This window comes from Stenella coeruleoalba, assembly GCF_951394435.1.
Source record: "Stenella coeruleoalba genome assembly, chromosome: 3".
NCBI classification, from domain to species: domain Eukaryota; kingdom Metazoa; phylum Chordata; class Mammalia; order Artiodactyla; family Delphinidae; genus Stenella; species Stenella coeruleoalba.
Genome location: NC_137148.1, coordinates 124258285 through 124276273, shown reverse-complemented (window position 1 = coordinate 124276273; position 17989 = coordinate 124258285). Strand labels below are relative to the sequence as shown.

Genomic DNA, 17989 nt, shown 5'->3' with positions numbered 1-17989 from the left:
ATTTTTTTCTTTTTTTCAATACACCAGAACCCTTTCCTCCACCATTCGAAATCTTTGTGAAATCTTATTATGCAAAACAATTGAAAGCAGCTAATTTGGTTGAAGCCTAAAAGGGAGCCCAAGAGTTTTATCCATCAAACTTTCTCCAAGGACCCTGAACCCAAGCAAAACACTGGGTTTCTGGAAGAGAAAACTACTGATCTAGGTGACCCACTGGAGGCCACCTTCCACAGTATTCCTGAAGGAGCTTCATGAACAATCTATTTTCACCGACAAGGAATCTTCTAACAGCAGCCACCATTTCATACAACAGCCAAAATTCATACTCCTGTTACAACCAATAATAGGTCCTGGTTCCCTCTCCCGGTACCACAAAATGAAGACAAACAAAAACAGGTCTGTTTCCATCCCTTCATCACAGTGTTCAAATAAGAATCTTCTATTAGCATGCTCCTTCTATGCTCCAGTTTTCAGCCTCTCACCTTCATGGGTTGCTTCCTTCCCCTACTCCTTAACTGATCAGAATATGGGATTCAAAGCTAAATTTCCTGCCCTCCTGAGTACCCAAACTGGCAGTTTGTTTTCTAAGAAAAGTTTATAAGACTAAGTCACACTTTATATGTAGATAATCTTGAAAAACAAATGCTTCCCAATGTAAAAAGAAAACAGAGTTCATTGTGTTTGTTATTTCCTTATGTCTCCCTCTGTTTATTAGGGACAGTAAATCTTTGTTTAGGGACAATCCTTAATGATTTCATACATCCACCAGCATCAACATACCTCATATGATGGCTCCTACCACTTATTAAGTTCACAATTATTCACTGAGCCCCATACCATGTAAGACATTGTGCTAGAAGCTGGGAATATAATGGTGACCAAGCAGACACTGTCCCTGACCTCATGGAGCTCATAGTCTACTGGAAAAATAGACATTAAAACACGGAATTACAACACACGGTGTAGTTGACATTAGCAAAGATGCTACAGAAACACAGAAAAGCAGACCAATCCAGTCATGGGGTGTCAAGGAAAGAGGTCAGTATTCATGAGAACCATATCATATTCATCTTAAGTGCTATTCTTTGACAATCCAATTAGTTATTTTTGTGATATTTATTTTATAAAGTATTATACAATGAGGGTAAAAGGAACAACTTAGAGGCATTTATTCCCAAAACAGGAAATCACAAGACAAATAACTACTTCTAACACGGTTTTAACACTATGTAAGGCCGTATATCAAAAACCAAATTAAAAACTCAAATATTTTCTTTGAAGGGATTAAAAAAAATACATAACAATCAAGTTCGTTCCTTTATTAGTTTGGATTTACCTCCTTAAAACTTTTAAAGCACAATGGCCAACAGATATCAAAAACATGCTAGATTAAAAATAACAGGTTGAAAGCCACCCAAATAACTTGTTCTTCTTTCCAAAAGAGACCTGGATAATTTAAAAATCAGCAGTTTGACATTTCTCCAGAAAAACTGTTATTGAAAGTAAATGGACATTTGTATTGTGTTTAAAAATATTGGCAAGTAATTTACCTACCATATACACATGAGCTACATACATTAGAAGTCTTCTCAAATTGGGAAAAAAAAAATCATTAAGACAACAGATATAATTAACCTTAAAAAGTAAAAAGCACTACATAAATGAATTTTTTAAAAAAATTCTAGAAAATTATTTAACCTAAGAAAAGGTTCTGGTCATGAAACAAGTCAGAAGAAAATGACAAAGGGAACAGCAGAACATAAGGCAAAGAAGATGTTAACCCCCCTCCCCCCAATATGGTTAATGTGAAGGACCCATGTTAAAAACAAAAACAAAACAAAACCCACCAAAACAGTAACAACTATAAAACTTTACCAAGACACATAAGACAAAATAGTCCCTAAATAGGAAGACTCAATGCTGTAAAAATGACACTTATCTTTTCAGTCAGTCAATGTAAAGGAATTGCAAACACAACACAAGAAGATTTGTTTCTGAAACTTGACAAAATTATTATAAAATAAAACTATAAAAATAAATGATAAATGCATGTCTAGCCAAGAAAATTTTGCGAAAGAGTAATGAAAGAAGACAGAACACTGGAACAGGACAGCATGCCCAGAGATAAACCACACTATGGTCAAAGTACATGATAAAAGAGCATTTCAAAATGACATACAGATGGATGTCAATAAATAGTATTGAGACAACTTGGTGACAATTTGTAATAAAAAATAAAATTAGTTCCCACAGATTAAGATAAAGAACTAAACTAAGATAAACAAATAAATGAATAAAAGAATGAGAAGATGTGAACAATTATCCGAGCCGGGGTAGGGAAGGCTTTCCACAGCATAAAAATAATGAAATCACAAAAGTAAACATGTAGATCTGACTTAACAAATATGAAAAACCACGCAACAAAGGGTGTCATAATGAGGTGTTTCTGTTTAATGGATACAGACTTTAAGTGTGGGAAGATGAAAAAGTCGAGACAGATAGTGGTGGTGGTCCCACAACAATGCGAATGTACCTAATGCCAATGAACTATATACTTCAAAACGGTTAAAATGGTAAATCCTATGTTACGTATAAAGAGATAAACCATTTAAAATTCAAGCTGGGAAAAGTATTTTCATCATGGCAGAACTGATGTTTGCAAAGCATAATAAAATCTGCAAATAAAACTCATATACTTTAATATGAGCTTAGGCTACTATGATAATTAGCACATAATTAATTAATATCTCCTATGTATCTTATGAAAGCTTGTTTTTGTTAGTTTAGCTCCACATGATTCAATCAGCTCTGTTTATTGCAATAGCAGATAAAAGGAACTCTATGTACTGGGTGCTGATTTTAAGATTTTCAAATTGAGTAAGGTTTAGAGAAAATAAAATATTATTATTCATTGACAGGTATTCATGACTTAGTAAAGGCAGGAGAGATTATTTAAAACTAAGATCAGAAATATAAACAGGATTATAATTAAGGAATGTGTTACCCCCGCCGAACCCCATGCCTCGGCATACACCTAAATGTTATTAATGAAATTATATACATATATGTGTCTTGAGGATATCTTCACCAAAATGATTCTCAGCTAAACTACCTGCTTTACTTACCTGCTTTTCTCCTGGCAAGCCTAACTGGCAGCAAAACTAGCCTTTGGGAAAAATTACTCAACGCTACAGAGGCAGGTGGAGGGGGGGCACCCGCACGCCGGGCTCCCCCAGGCCCAGCGACTTCCAGTCCTTACCTTTCAGCTAAGGTTTTAAAACTGCACTAGGAGTTAAGCCTCTGCAGTGTGGGACGGGAGCAGAGTTTACATACTGGGAGTGAGACGTGGGACTGGCACTGTATATAAGGTCAGTACACACACACAGTCGCACTCTTCTCAGAAGCTTAACTCTCTGTGCCTCTCCTGGCTGGTATTTTACAAGCTGTTTTACGTGCCACCCCCGCTCCCCACCCCCACCCCGTCACTGAAAGTGAGCTCAAAATCTGTATGAGCGCAGAACCCCAATGTAGAAATCAATTTGCCCAACTGGCTTAATGTAAGAAAACTTATGGAAGGAGCAAATGCCCTTCTCAAGTCCTAACCTGCAGTAGCTAATCCTGGCAGCGTTGTCATACCTGACTCAGATACCAGCGGTACATGGGAGAGTCTGCTCCTGGCCCTTGTTAGGGGCCTCCGAGGGTAGTCTTCATTAGACTGCACGTCACAGCTCTCAGGCTGGGAGCTCCCCCTCCTGTCCTCACCTGTAGCCCCAGAGCCACTCCCATTAGTCCTCTCATCATGTGCTGGGCCTGAAGACCCCCCTGGTGGCAGAGTCCTAAAGGAAAAGGCGGATCTCGTACCATCCGGGCCATTCACAACACAGGCTCGGCTGGTTGAAGGACGTTCCTCATCAGAACACCTGCTAGTTCTCCTTTGGGATTCCTGGGGCCTGTGACAGCAGCATCTGGGGCAGACAGAACTCTCTGCATCTCCCTCCTCCATGGCCTCAGAGTCCTCTGACCCACCGGGGGAGCAGACACACTGCCTGGACACATCCACTTCTGTAGGGCTAGGCTCGGAAGAGCCGCTGCTGTTCACCGTCCTTACAAAGTCGGGGCTTTGAGAAGCAGTGCTGTGCGAGCTGGAGTTCCCCACTGTGCTGGCGGTGGTGCTGCTGCAGCTGGGATAAACATCCTTGTTTTTTTTCTTTTCAGGAATATCCCTAGCTGCTTTCATATCGGCTTTGATCTGCTCACTGGTGACCTGACAGCCTTTCTCACAGCTGCTTTCCTCGAGGGGAAACTGCTTCGACTGGCCCATCTGATGGGAGTTGTACCTCTTTCGAAGTGGAGTCTTGCCTTTTCCACTTACTGCTTACAGAAAAAGAAGAATGGCCCGAGGAAAAGAAAAGATTTCAGTACAAATTCTGGACAAAAGGCAAGAGTAAATCTGGAACAGGAAACAATGTAAACTAATTTTCCTAAAGTATAAATGGTGACCACATCACTCAGCTGCTCACAAGTTCTCTATGGCTCCCTAGTGCCTACCTGGTTAATACTCCTTAGCTCAGCCTTCAAGGCTTACTGTGACCTAACTGAAAACTAACTTTCCATTCTTGTCTTCCCTATAAACATTCTACACCCCAGTCCGAACTTTTCTTTGAATATATCTCTGCCTTATTACCTTGGAGCCTTTACTCTCATCAATCCTTCTGCTTTGGACCTCTGTCCAATCTCTTTTGCACCCCACCCCAAAGCAAGTGCAGTATATGCCCTGTAATATTGTTATCTATGTTTCTGACCTGACTCTTCAGCCAGACTACAGAGAGAGAGAGAGACAGAGAGACAGTGAGAGAGAGGGACACAGAGAGAGAGAGAGAGAGAGAGATATCAAGACTTATTCATCTCACCCCTCACAGCACCTAACACAGTACCTGGGGCACAGTAAGCCTCAATGAATATACAAAGGAATACTTAAATAATGTTTTGTCTGGCTGACAGAAGATCTGGTTTCTAAATTCAGAAACTAAACTTTCTAGGAAACATCAGGTTAGTCAGCTGGTCACATTACTTTTCCTAAATTTCAGTGTCCATTAAAGCTCTTTCAATCACAGTGTAAAGATATCTGAATTTCTTAAAAGGAATAAAATGAGAATTGAGTAATCAGTCAGTGGTTAGTAAGTTATTCCAAGTCTAAAGAACTGAGCTTACCATACACTGAAGTGTGTATATATTTCAGGTTCAGTGTTACATGTATACAAATGTATACTAAACATTCAGATACATTAATGAGTAGGGTACCCAAGGAAAAATAAGTAGACAATTTTAAAAAACCTCATCCTTTGCAGAAAGTGGTAAGCATACGGTTCTGGGAAACAGAAGGGAAGACAAGGAAAGAAGTATAAATCTAAAAGTTAAGAGAATTACAGTTTCTTGGTGAGGCAAATGGCAGAAGGTTGTTGACTGGATTTAAAGGGAAACAAGGGATTGTAAGAACATACTTTAGGACTTCCTCAAGCACCAAACTAGCCACCAACATTTGCTAAACACAACTGGACAGATTACCAACTGGGGAATGGTTGTTTTTCACTGCTCTGGATGACTCAGTTGTCATCTTTTATGTAACGCACAGGCCCCTTGCTAATCCCTGATACTCTGATGCCACAACTTCCTAAAGCCTCCACTGTGGGACTGACAATCCTCACATCTTCTCTTCCCTGAGCCCCAATTCCACAATATTCTTATTGTGCTGCACCTGCCCTTGATAGCACCACCCAGATTTTCCTCTCTTGCTTGGGCTGCTGCCTTTCTTGCCTCCTGTCACATTTTGTAAGGATATGTTAACTGCACCACAAGCTGTGGCAGGGACACCATTATATAAAGGCCAGTGTGTCTGTTCTCATGGTGACTCTCACTAACAGGTCAGAGTAAGACACAGTCTCTCACCTGATAATTCCCTGGACTGTACAGACTCTCCGGTTTTTTCTTCACGCTCAGAGAAACGCCGGGCACCATTCTTAGGAATCCAGACTTCTTGGAGTTCTAGACTGTCTTCCTCATCGTCACTCTCTGAGTCATGGACAGTAATTGGGGTTGGTTTTACTACACGCTGAAGACCGCTGGGTCCTAAAAGAAAGAGCACAGGCGTAACAGTCACTTTTTGCCCAACAAAGGGTCTCACTCAAAGTACTGTTTCCAGGGATCTGGGCTCAGAGATGCTTTGGCTCTACGCAGCGTCCCTGATCACTCATTTTAATGAGCATATACTTGGATAAGACACTGAAAACACGTTAATTCTAAAGTAAACATTAAGTATGATTAATATACCACCCAACATTATATATCTCTAAAGGAAAGTTAAAGTAGAAGAGCATATGGCATCTCCCTTCAGGATCTTCACTGTTTGAAACAGTCACATAATCATCCTAAAAATAATCAAAATAAGAGTCATAATAAAAAATTTAAAAAAATAGAGTCATAATAATCATTTAAAAAATAGGCTAGATATTTTCCTAATTTTGCAAATGTATGAATGAAAGCAAAGCAAATGAAGATGAGCCTCTGACACCTATGGGACTGGTGAGAACTCTGCATTCTTTAATTAAGTATAGGTCTAATGCATTGGATGTCACAGACATGTTCTTGAAAGGCTAGATGCATGTTACAGTTTGCTTATTTGATTATATTTATGTCAAAAATGTTTTATCTTCTTGGCATTACACATTGTAAACCTTCAGCTCTTACAACCCACTTTTGACTGATATCTGCTCCATCAATAAAATGTAAGCTCCAAGGAACCTTCCCTGTCTTTTCCCTGTCACACTGTACAATGCCTAGCACAGAGCAGGCACTCAATAAATATTTGTTGAATAAGTGACTGCATCTGTAAGACACTTAAAACAAGAGTAGTTAAAGAATATGTTCAATTCAAAGACAAGGCAGCATCTGAACAGACCAGGAGTGAGAAAACTTGAGTTCTCATCTCAATTCTGTCCTTTGATCAGTAGCTGAGTGGTCTTGAGTAAATCATTCCAACTTTTGAAAGAATATTAGTTTCCCCATCTGTAAAGATGAAAGGTTATATTAGGTAATCTTTATGTACTCTATGACTCTTAGCCTGCCGTAAGTGACCCAGTGGCAAACTAGACTAGATCTTGGTCTGTTTATTAAATCAACCTCTCCACTGCTCCTTCTCCCCACCAAAATGAAGGGAGAGGACAAGCAGGATATTTAATCAGGGTGTTTATTTTCCTAGCTATAATTTGAGTGCTTGCTATCTCCACACACACGCACACACACGCACAAATATGCACATGTGTACAACAATATAGAAAGAGGAGTTGCTGCCACAGTTACAAAAAAATCAAAACCAAACTTTAATAAGACATGTATACACATGCGCAGCAAGAACATCAAAATGTAATACAGGCCTCGTCAAAAATAAGCAGCATGTAACACATCATTAGCTGAAATGCTGAAAAAAATAATCGTTCTCAGTGTTTTACTTTCTTCATTAGAGTCGGGCCTAGTTTTCAGAACCATGAACGTGGGAAGTCACACACTTTACCTGCTTGTTCCTCGTCGACGTCCACAGGAATAACTGCCTGACTGTGAGCTGGAGCCTCATGCTCACTCTCAGCCGTCACCTCTCCATCTTCTGGAACCATGTCTTCCATCTCGTTCAGTGCTTAAACAAAAATAATCACAGTCAAAATAAAACCAGGAGATGTCTAAAACAACCACAATGGCAGGCAAAACTGTGGCACCCTTGAGAAATGAACAGCCTCATGATCATTAGGCCCATTCGGAAAGAATATCATGTAATTGTGCTTCATTATGTCAACATCAATAAGGAGTGTCCAATTCTATAGGAGGGGAGATCACACATGGGAAAGGATCACTTGGTAGAGAAAGTCCATCATTTTAAGGTGAAAGCAGGGAGAAAGGCACCGCTGAAAGAAGAAAGCACCTGTTCATTCCTGAAGATGTTACCAGGGATGGCTTATGAGGCAACTGTTTGTCTCCCTCTAAGCTATTTGCCTGATGGCAGTGAGAGCCAGCTACTGGAAGACCTTACAATCATCTTGTAAGCAATTAGTCTTATAGTATCTGCCAGTTGAATCAGGATGCATTCATTGAGCAGGCAAGCTCAAATTGTGTATTTCTTTTCCTGCTCTCTAGAGATTGCATCATTTTTGGCTAATGTGTGGCAAGGATTATTAAACACTGTAAGTATATATTTAATATTTTAATATCACTCAAATGTTTTATTTGCATCTAAGTCTTCACTAGAGTTATTAGTGCCTATCAGTGAATGGGAACGTTTATATTTTCCCCAGATGATAAGCACAGTGAACAATATCAGACTGATAAGCTTCAATCACTGTACTACATCTTCTTAAGATACAACGGTCACTTTTCTACGAGGATCCTAAATAAAATAATTCCTGGCTTTGCCAGCTTTGTACAAGATTAAATCCAAATCCCTCAAGTCAGTATTCAACCCAGGACCCTCTTACTACCTACACCTAGGCTTGGGTTCCTGGTCCCAGTTTCAGTCAGGACAATACCAATACTGTCCTTTACATTTATAGCTCGGCCAGGACATAGAGGGCGGCAGACTGTGTTTACCCTGTGCACCACTCAACGCCTTCAGGTGCTCAACACTACTGCTGTGAAATCAACCAACCATCTGAATGAAACGAATAAACCAACACAGAAGAAAACAAGATCCTGTTCCAGAAAGAACTAAAGAATCTACAGAATTTGTAAGTAGACAGGACAAATTCATACAGTCAACAAAGAAACAAGATAAAAATATGAGTAAGCCAGAAAGATACCACTCAGATAAATGCCACTGGAATATACAGCAGAGAAGTCTGAGATTTCAGGGGGACAGTGGGGTTTGCTTTGGTCTTAAATATACACAACAGTACATTCCCCCTCATGTTTAGCCTCCCATCCCAAATTTTTGCCCAGCCCTAGCCCTCAATAACTACACTTTATTTAGGGCCAAAAAGAGAACTCACCTTGTTCGGAAACATTACATGATAAAAGCCAATCAATTTGCTTCTTTCATTCAACAGTGATTATGAACAGCGGCTAGTAATTAATGTGTACATACTCTATGTCTGGCTCTATGCTAAATGCTCTTATATACATTACCATATTTATTTCTTATAGCAATCTTACGAGGGTATTACTACTAGCCTCATTTTTGCAGGTGAGGAAACTGAGGCTTAGAAAGGTTAGTAATTTGCTAGGATTTGGAACGAGGTCTGTTTCCAGAGCCTGCTACAATACAGGGATGATGAATAGAAGGGAAATTTATAGTCCCTGCTCTCAGAGAATGCACACCTTCGAGCAGAAATGTTAGACACACAGAATAAGGTCAGAATATACTCATTAAGTGCTAGAACAGTCCAAGTAAGGGGGACATGGACAAAAAAGCAGCAGTTAATTTTCCTGTTCGACAGGGAAGGTTTCACTGAGTTGGGGTGACATTTCATATATACTAGGAAGCACGTTACATTTTCCAGAAGAGTAAGTAGCCCAGTGATAAAAAGAACAAGAGTTTGTGTTGAGATGAGGGTATGAAAGAGAAAAGAAAGCTAAAAAGGTTGTCTGGGTCCCAGATTGTGAAAAGCTTAGAATTGCTTCTTATAGGCAGAGGGAACCACTGGAACAGTACATTCTTATATCTACATGATAAGGTTTTCCAAGGCTGTTGAGCAACTGCATTTTAGGTTGCCACAACAACCTGTGGAAATATTTAATATAATATCTCAAGGTTATTTTAAACTAACTTCTTTAATTGTATCCATTCATTTGAATATTTATTTAGCACCTACTACAATGTGTTACTGTTCCTAGGTGCTAAGAAACAGTGGTAATATTCAATATCTCTATTTTCATGGAGCTTATTCCAGTTGAGGAAGGAAAAAAAATTTTTAATCAACAATAATGAAAATATCAGAAAATAATATCTTATGTAACAAAATTAAAAGAGGATGATATAACAGAATGAATTGGTGACAAAGTGGTAAGGTGATCAAAAGGTACAAATTTATAGTTACAAAATAAATATAAGTCATGGGAATATAATGTACAGCATGGTGACTATAGTTATTAATATGTATTGCATATTTGAAAGTTGCTAAGAGCAGATCTTAAAATTTCTAATCACAAGAAAAAAACGTTGTAACTATGTATGGTGATGGATGTTTACGAGACATCCTTACTGTGATCCTTTTGCAATATATACAAACACTGTCAATTATACCTCAATTGAAAAAAGAAAAAGATTAAGGTGGTAAGAAAAGACAGCTCTGAGGTTAACATTTAAGCTAAGACCTGAATATCAAGAAGAAGCCAGCCATGCAAAGATGGAGGGAGGGACATTCTAGGAAGAGGCAGCAGTTGGCGACAGCTTGGCACATTCATGCATGGTGTGTGAGGTGGGAAGTAGCACAAGGTGAGGACAAGCCAGATCATGTAGCACTTTATGGCCCAAATCAAGAAACTGGATTTTTTTCTAAGGCAATGCGTAGCTACTGGAAAGTTTTAAGAAAGGGAGTAACACTGTCTGGTACATGTTTTTTAAAAACTGCCCTGGCTGCTCTAAGAACTAATTTTACTTTGAAAGCTGTTAAAACATTTAGGTAAAAAAGGTCTGGTGCAGGGCTTCCCTGGTGGCGCAGTGGTTGAGAGTCGGCCTGCCGATGCAGGGGACACGGGTTCGTGCCCTGGTCCGGGAGGATCCCACATGCCGTGGAGCGGCTGGGCCCGTGAGCCATGGCCACTCGGCCTGCGTGTCCAGAGCCTGTGCTCTGCAACGGGAGAGGCCACAGCAGTGAGAGGCCCGTGTACCGCCAAAAAAAAAAAGAAAAAAAAAAAAAAAAGGTCTGGTACAATGAGGAAGGAGAACGTAGATGGATTGGGGAGATGTTTTAGAGACAGTCAACAAGACTCGCTAAAGGACTCGATGTTGGGGAGTGCAGGTAGGTGCAAAGAAAGGATGATGTCTCAACAGATGTCTCTGGTAATTAAATGAGATGATGCTACCCTTGGGCTAGGGAAAATGCAAGTGATTCTTGGTTTTGATTTTTTTTTCTTTGTTTCAAAATATTTTATCATTGGGCAGTACCTCTTTTTCAGAACAATTTTAAATTACAGAAACGATGTAAGCTATCTTTTAATCAAGTATCAATGTTTACTAAATATTCTGTTCAGGAGAAATGTTAAAAATCCTGTTACCAAATATAATCATAAACCTTAATGGATCTGAGCTATTTTAACAAATATATTAACTGGTCTCTTTTATATAAAACCTGATTCTAAATTTATAGCCTTCATTAACCATTATAAAATTAAAAAGTCACTGACATTTAACAAAATAATTTGCATGCAACAATTTCTGGTATCAGGAATAACTATTTAGCGGTTGACAAGTATTTGCCCCCAAATAGAAAACAAAATGAATCTACCGGGATTATTTTTCACATTGTAGCTGGTCCTCAGACTTCAAAAACAAGGATTTCCAAAAGTCAGTGGTTTTCAACATAGGATTCCCAAACAGCAGCATCAGCATCACCTTGGAACCTGTTACAAATGCAAATTACCTGGTCCCACACATACCTACTCAGAGCCTCGGAAGTGAAAGCCAGCAACCTGTTCTAACAAGTCCTCCAGGTGATTCTGATGCACTCAAATTTGAGAACCATTGCCCAAAATTAAGTGCTGCAGAGCAATTTCACTTAGTGGTTACTTTGTGGAGGTAGTGGTGAGGGAATGGAGTGGCACCCCACTATTAAAAAAAAGCAGTATGTGGGATTTGTTTTAAATCCAGATAGAAAATTAGTTAAATGATGTATAGGCAAAACTATGCTTTGTTGTTATAATTACTTCAAAAGTAATTATATTAAAATAATGTGGCAAAATGTTTTAGCAATTACAGAATCATGATTTTGACACATGGTAATGTTATGTTAGGCAATGTGAATTGTTAGAATATATGAACATCTCTTCCTGTTCTACAGTGCTGCAAAATGAAGGTAATGAACTTGTATTTTCAGTTAATATAACTAGCTCACAATAAAGCATTCTAAATCTTAACACTTTTGGAAGTGCAAATCTAAGAAAGATAATATCCTTAACCAAATTACAGAATTTTGGTAAATTAATACAGTACTCTGTAAAACAACAAAAGCATATTTTTGTTGGAGTCATCTATTACCTTAATGATAATGTTCACTATAAAACACCATATTTTATTTCAGTGGTTTATAAGGCAAAGACACAACTTATACAAATTAAATTGCTTTTAAAATTATACAGTGCCCTTCTTTGATAGGCAATTACTTCATGCAAGCTGATTAAGTTAAATACAACAGAGTAAAAGAGTGAGTGAATCCGCTTCATTCCAGCGTTGGTCCAAAAGCTCATGCATGGAAAGTTTTAAAATTCTACATTAAGGAAACTCAACATGTGAATACCCATTTCTAAACTAAACTAAAGTAATATTTAAAATATTGTTATGCTTGTACTTAAAGATTGGAAGCATCAATGTTAGTCATTTCAACTAACGTTATTTCCCAATGATCCCTTTTATTTTTAATCCCTGTACCACTCTTTATGTTTTTTCTGTTAGTTGTTTCTCTTTCTTTTATTTGAATTCTTTCCACCACTCCTGGTTTTGATCAACAGTCACATGGCCTTTCTCCAGGTCCCCCTTTTTTTTTTTTTTTGGGCCATGCCATGTGGCTTGTGGGTCCCGTGGTCAACCCAGGCCACAGCAATGAATGCACCAAGTCCTAACCACTGGACTGCCAGGAAATTCCCCTGGTCATTATTTTTTATTTAAAAGGATCAACCTGACATGTATGTAATAATAAATGCACATAAACATATTGCCAAGTTGGAAAGACCCATGGAACCTAACGTTTTATGCCAATCTTCATTTCTCTAAAATTCTGCCACCATCTTTGGTATTCTTAGGCTTCCTCTTGTTGAAGCTGTTGAATTCCTCAATCTTGGCATTTATGTCACTAATTCCTTTGCTTCTCAGCATTTGAAAATATCATATTTGACAAATACTGTACCTCAAGTATTTGGTTTGTAGTCATGTCTCTCATCTACTGAACCTTAGTTTCAAATGTTAGTAGATTTAAGTTTCCATTGTTCTCTCTTAAATCAAATACCGTGTTCTCGCATAAGTTTTAGCTCCTGCTGCATCAATATATGACTTCACAGTGGAAGGCATCCTCCATTCTATACTGAGAAGCCAATGGCCATGTAACTTTCTAGTGGAGTCTATAATCTGTCCAGTACATCAACTTCAACCACAACTGGGTTTGTAGGATTTGAGGAGTTCTGCACTGCAGCTGCTGTAACAGTTTTCTATGAACGGTTGGGTATTCTCTGAAGTCCAGATCCTTATGATGGCACTCAAGAACAAGGCAAAGAAACAATACCTGACCTCACTCCCCCCTCCTTCACCCCTAGCACCTGCTGGCTCTGCACTTTTGTTTTTCTATTTTAGGAGGAGAGATTTAGCCATAAGTTTGAAATGCCTAAGAGTACTCATGTGGAAATTAAAAGTATGAAATTGGATATAACTGCAAGTACTTTAAAAAATAGAAATATCAAAGCCGAAAATACAGGTTTAGAATTCATTAGCATATAGTTGGTACTGAAGCCATGAGACTGAATGAGGTCATCTAGAGAAAATGTGTAGAGAAAAAGGGAGAACAAGGACAAGAGTGGAATAGAGGAGGTGGTGCAAGCAAAGGAAACTGAGGAGGCATGTCCAATGAGATAGGAGGAAAACCAGGAAAATGGTTTCAGAAAGGCCAAGAGGAGCAAATATCTCAGGAAGACAGAAGTGGACAACAGTGACAAATGCAGCTGAGATGAGATGTCAAAGAAGATGCAAGTGGAGAAATGACCACTAGCCTTTATAAGAGAGTCACTGGTGGCTTTGGCAAGAGCCAAAATGGACAGTTCTATAGAGAACCTGTGAGGTAAGGAAGTGAAGACAATGCCTACAGATGATTCTTAGGTCAGGACATGCATACTCAGAGTGATCCTAAAGGAAATTACGCTCTATACACAGAATACTTTCATTATGAAAGGAGTTAATGACACCAGGGCACCCCATTTCTCATTAATTACTCTGCCTAAAAGAATGAGTGAAAGGGCAACAACCAAATAGTGGCTAGAAGAGATTCCTTTTTCAGTTCTTAAGGGTCAACTGGGAACCTGGAAAATTTTTTAAGGAAACAATTTCACTCCATTTTCACTCATCAACACAGGGGCAGATGAAGCCTAATAACACATGGGCTGGCACACAGCAGGAGTTCAGTCAGTATCAAAGAACTGGAATGGATAGTTACATAAGTGAAATCCCATAGGTCCTTATTAGCTCGTGTACTTAATTTTCTGGGTGGTTTTGAAGACTTAATGATGAAAGGTATATGAAAGGTTTCCAACACAGTGACTAGCACATGACTACTATTCATTTTTCCAGTTCTTGGAACACCCAAAAATGATCTCCACGTTCAAATCCAATGTAGCTATCTATTGGTCAGCAAGATATTGAAAGATGCTCCTTCACCCATATCCTGACAGTTAAATCTCCATTAAGCCAGGCCTCTAAGGCTCACTGTACCTTAATTCTCATGGCATCTAAGTCCTTCCCTTTCTGTAAACACCCCAATAGATTCCATGGACAAGAGGCATCACAAAGATAACTTTAAAATAAGCAAGCAGACAGGCAAACTCCATCCACCCCCTCATTTGTTTTTTGTTTGTTTGTTTGTTTTGCGGTACGCGGGCCTCTCACTGTTGTGGCCTCTCCCGTTGCGGAGCACAGGCTCTGGACGCGCAGGCTCAGAGGCCATGGCTCACGGGCACAGCCGCTCCGCGGCATGTGGGATCCTCCTGGACCGGGGCACGAACCCGTGTCCCCTGCATCGGCAGGCGGACTCTCAACCACTGCGCCACCAGAGAAGCCCCCCTCATTTGTTTTGTTAGCAAGGTCCCCCAACGTGTAAAGTGACAAACTGAAATAGGCGGTGAAGGAAAGAGAAGAGAGTAAGAGAAATATGACCCAAAGTAAAAATCATTTCTATCTGGAGCTCACAAAAGATCTGGGTTACCGTCGGCTGCAAACTGCTGCTCTCCTGGCTGCAGGTCTTGCCGGAAGTCATTCTCCTCGTCTGAGTCATCTGGGTGATGGTGATTGTTGTCGTGGATGTTGGCATTATTCTGCGCATTATTATCATTGTCATTGTTGGAGTTCTGATTGCTAACAAGGGCCGAGGAAACCCCAATTCCTGTGCCTGCACTCAGACCAACCCGAGCACAGCCCTAAAGCAAGAAGAAACCACGTGCTTATTAATTTGGGTTAGTGTAGAACCCTGCATTTTTAATATTCCTCCATTTCATCTTTACACAGAATATTTATATGGCACTTTATGAAATACTTTCACATATTCATAAAGGACCTCATTTAAGGCCCAGAACGCTTCAAGCAAGAAAAAGCGTTATCACTCTTGATTTACAGATGATGACATGCACAATGGGAAGGGATCTGCCCAACAGTGCACGACCAGTAAGTGGTACACCTGGGACTTGAAACCCAATAATCTGTCCTCAAACCCTGAGCTTTCCCCACTATATCACACTGCTTCAACAGTGGGAATATAACCATTAAGAACTGACAAGAGAGAACATAATTTGTTGAAACATTAAGTTTTTATTACGATGCGAGTATAAAGCTTTATGTGTTAAGCAGTTTTAAAATAACATTTTGTACAACTGGGCAACCTCAGATTTCCCCAGATATGCAACTGAACAGAAAAGGTAGCAGCAAAGTAAAACATTCCCAAAACAAAATTCCTAATCCTTACTTATATTTTGGGTTGCTAATTAGAGATTTAATCTTCCAACTAATTACTCTTGAGTAATAACTTTTGCTTTAGCTTAAATTTCCACCTTTGCTCTTACCTTCACTTTATAAACCTGATGGAGACAGCTTTGCACTTACTTTTTCCTTTCCTTTCTCTGGAAATCCCTTAATAGTCATTTACCAGAACAAGTGGCTATACATTATTATAACCTTTATGCCTTCCTTCACTGAGGCTGGCAGTAAAAAGTCAAATTAGAACATTGTAAAGGCATATTATTAAGAAAAAAAATTACTTAGGTTGTTTTATTTTCTTCCTTCAGTATCAAAATAAACAAAAATGCTCTCAAATGTGACTTACTTTGGGTGGTTCACGAAACATCTGGTCCAGTGAAATAAACTCCAGGCTGGGCAACAATTCAATAAACTGGCCAAAGGAGTCCAGCTTCAAAGCATGGCAACGCACTAAGTTGATATCAACCAATCGAGTCCATCTTGAGTGGTCTATTGAAGAAACGATATGGCCAGAGAGAATGTAACGAACACTTTCTCCATTACTCATGAATTTTGCTATAGGTCACAAAGACTTTCAAATCCTTTTTCCCTGAGTAAATTTTCTTTTATTTCATGATCTCTAACACTTGATGACTCTAAACTATGATGTTTCCTTACCTAATTTCATTGTGAGAAATAGATGGCTTGGAAATCATTAACTTGAAACTAAGTCAGCCTATACTTAAATGTGATTCACTTAAAAACCTACATGCCTATTTAACGATAGGATACTAGTTAAAAGAAATGTTGGCATATTCCTTTCATAAAACAGTATGCAGCTATTAAAAGAATGAAGAAGAACTGAATATGCTTACTAATATGGAAAGCTCTCCAAAATATTCTTAGTGCAAAACACAAGCTACAGGACAATGTATACACAGTAAGGTCCTTTCGTATATGTAAATCATTTTTAAATGCTATATATGTATAGGCTGCAATATGCACAAAATAACCTGTCCAGAAGAATATACAAGAAACCGTTGATGGTGGTTACCTTTGAGAAGAGGAGACTTTTCATTTTGTACCTTTCTGTATTGTTTGATACTGTTTATCAAGTGCATGTATGACTTTTAGTTTTTAAGTGTTAACAGGAGTTCTGAGTGATGGGATTATAGGCCATTTTTTATTTTCTTCTTTATACTCTTCTGTATTTAAGAAAACAAACAAACCAAAAACCCAATAAATGTTATTTTTTAAAAGCGATCTACGCCGCATACAGCCTAAAGTTTATTTCGCAATAACTTCTTGGTGCTGCTGGGCAAGGGGTAGAACTTCTCTTCTCATGGGTGAGACATGGCCATTCTAACAAATGATCTCAGCAGAGGCCTGGGAGCCCTACAAAAGGTCTGGAGATGGGTTTTGTAAGGAGCTACAGTATCCCTGTGCGGTGGCTCAGACGGCAGAAGAGACTGGTCTGCAGGTGTCAGTAAGGGGGCTTGGTTTGCTAAGAGGATGTCAAAACGAAAATTCTCTAGCTCTGAATTTATTTAAAGGCTTGTGAATTTAGGTTTTTAAGAAGGGCTTTAAAAGAAATAAATAGCATTACTCTCTCAGGGAGGGAAATAAACTCCCCTCATAAGGAAAAATACCAAGTGCAAAAGTCACACTTCTATACACAAGAGATACTGTATGGAGGGGAGATTTGAAATAGCCTAGGATTTTAAGGCAATAGAAAATTTCACAAGTTAATGTTTAATATGTCACCTAACTCAAGTTTTTAAAATACATACCCACTTTGTTGGTTCAGATGATATGCCATTTGAAGTTAATACAGAGAAAACAACCATAACATCCCAGGCAACAATTCCTAACCTAAACTTTACATGCCTGGCCCAAAGAAAAACAAATAAGTAAGGATCAGTACAACTGAATTATAACTTGGACAGTGCTAATTTCTAGGCAGAGAATTTCAGGAGTTCAAAGAGGCATTGAAAATATTTCCAACTCAGTTATCAAAGGTTCCCAGAACTTCTATGAATGATCCATATAAAATATCTACATTTTATATCAGGAATGTTAATTCATGAC

At 38.9% G+C, this 17989-nt stretch overlaps 1 protein-coding gene across 8 annotated transcripts in view; it reads right to left on the bottom strand.

The window, feature by feature from the left end:
- The window catches only part of FBXO38 (F-box protein 38), a 54849-nt gene that overhangs the window by 12278 nt on the left and 24582 nt on the right, over window positions 1-17989 (bottom strand). For 3 of the 8 annotated variants that reach the window (XM_079916521.1, XM_079916522.1, XM_079916527.1), the window contains 5 exons: window positions 16269-16411; window positions 15159-15369; window positions 7568-7687; window positions 5947-6126; window positions 3637-4374 (listed from right to left, as the gene is read on the bottom strand). In XM_079916521.1, the coding sequence (XP_079772647.1) occupies window positions 3637-4374; window positions 5947-6126; window positions 7568-7687; window positions 15159-15369; window positions 16269-16411 (1392 nt within the window). Of the gene's footprint in view, window positions 1-3636; window positions 4375-5946; window positions 6127-7567; window positions 7688-15158; window positions 15370-16268; window positions 16412-16955; window positions 17780-17989 lie in introns of those variants that run through there. The other 5 variants (XM_079916528.1, XM_079916524.1, XM_079916523.1 and 2 more) reach the window with 5 other exon arrangements.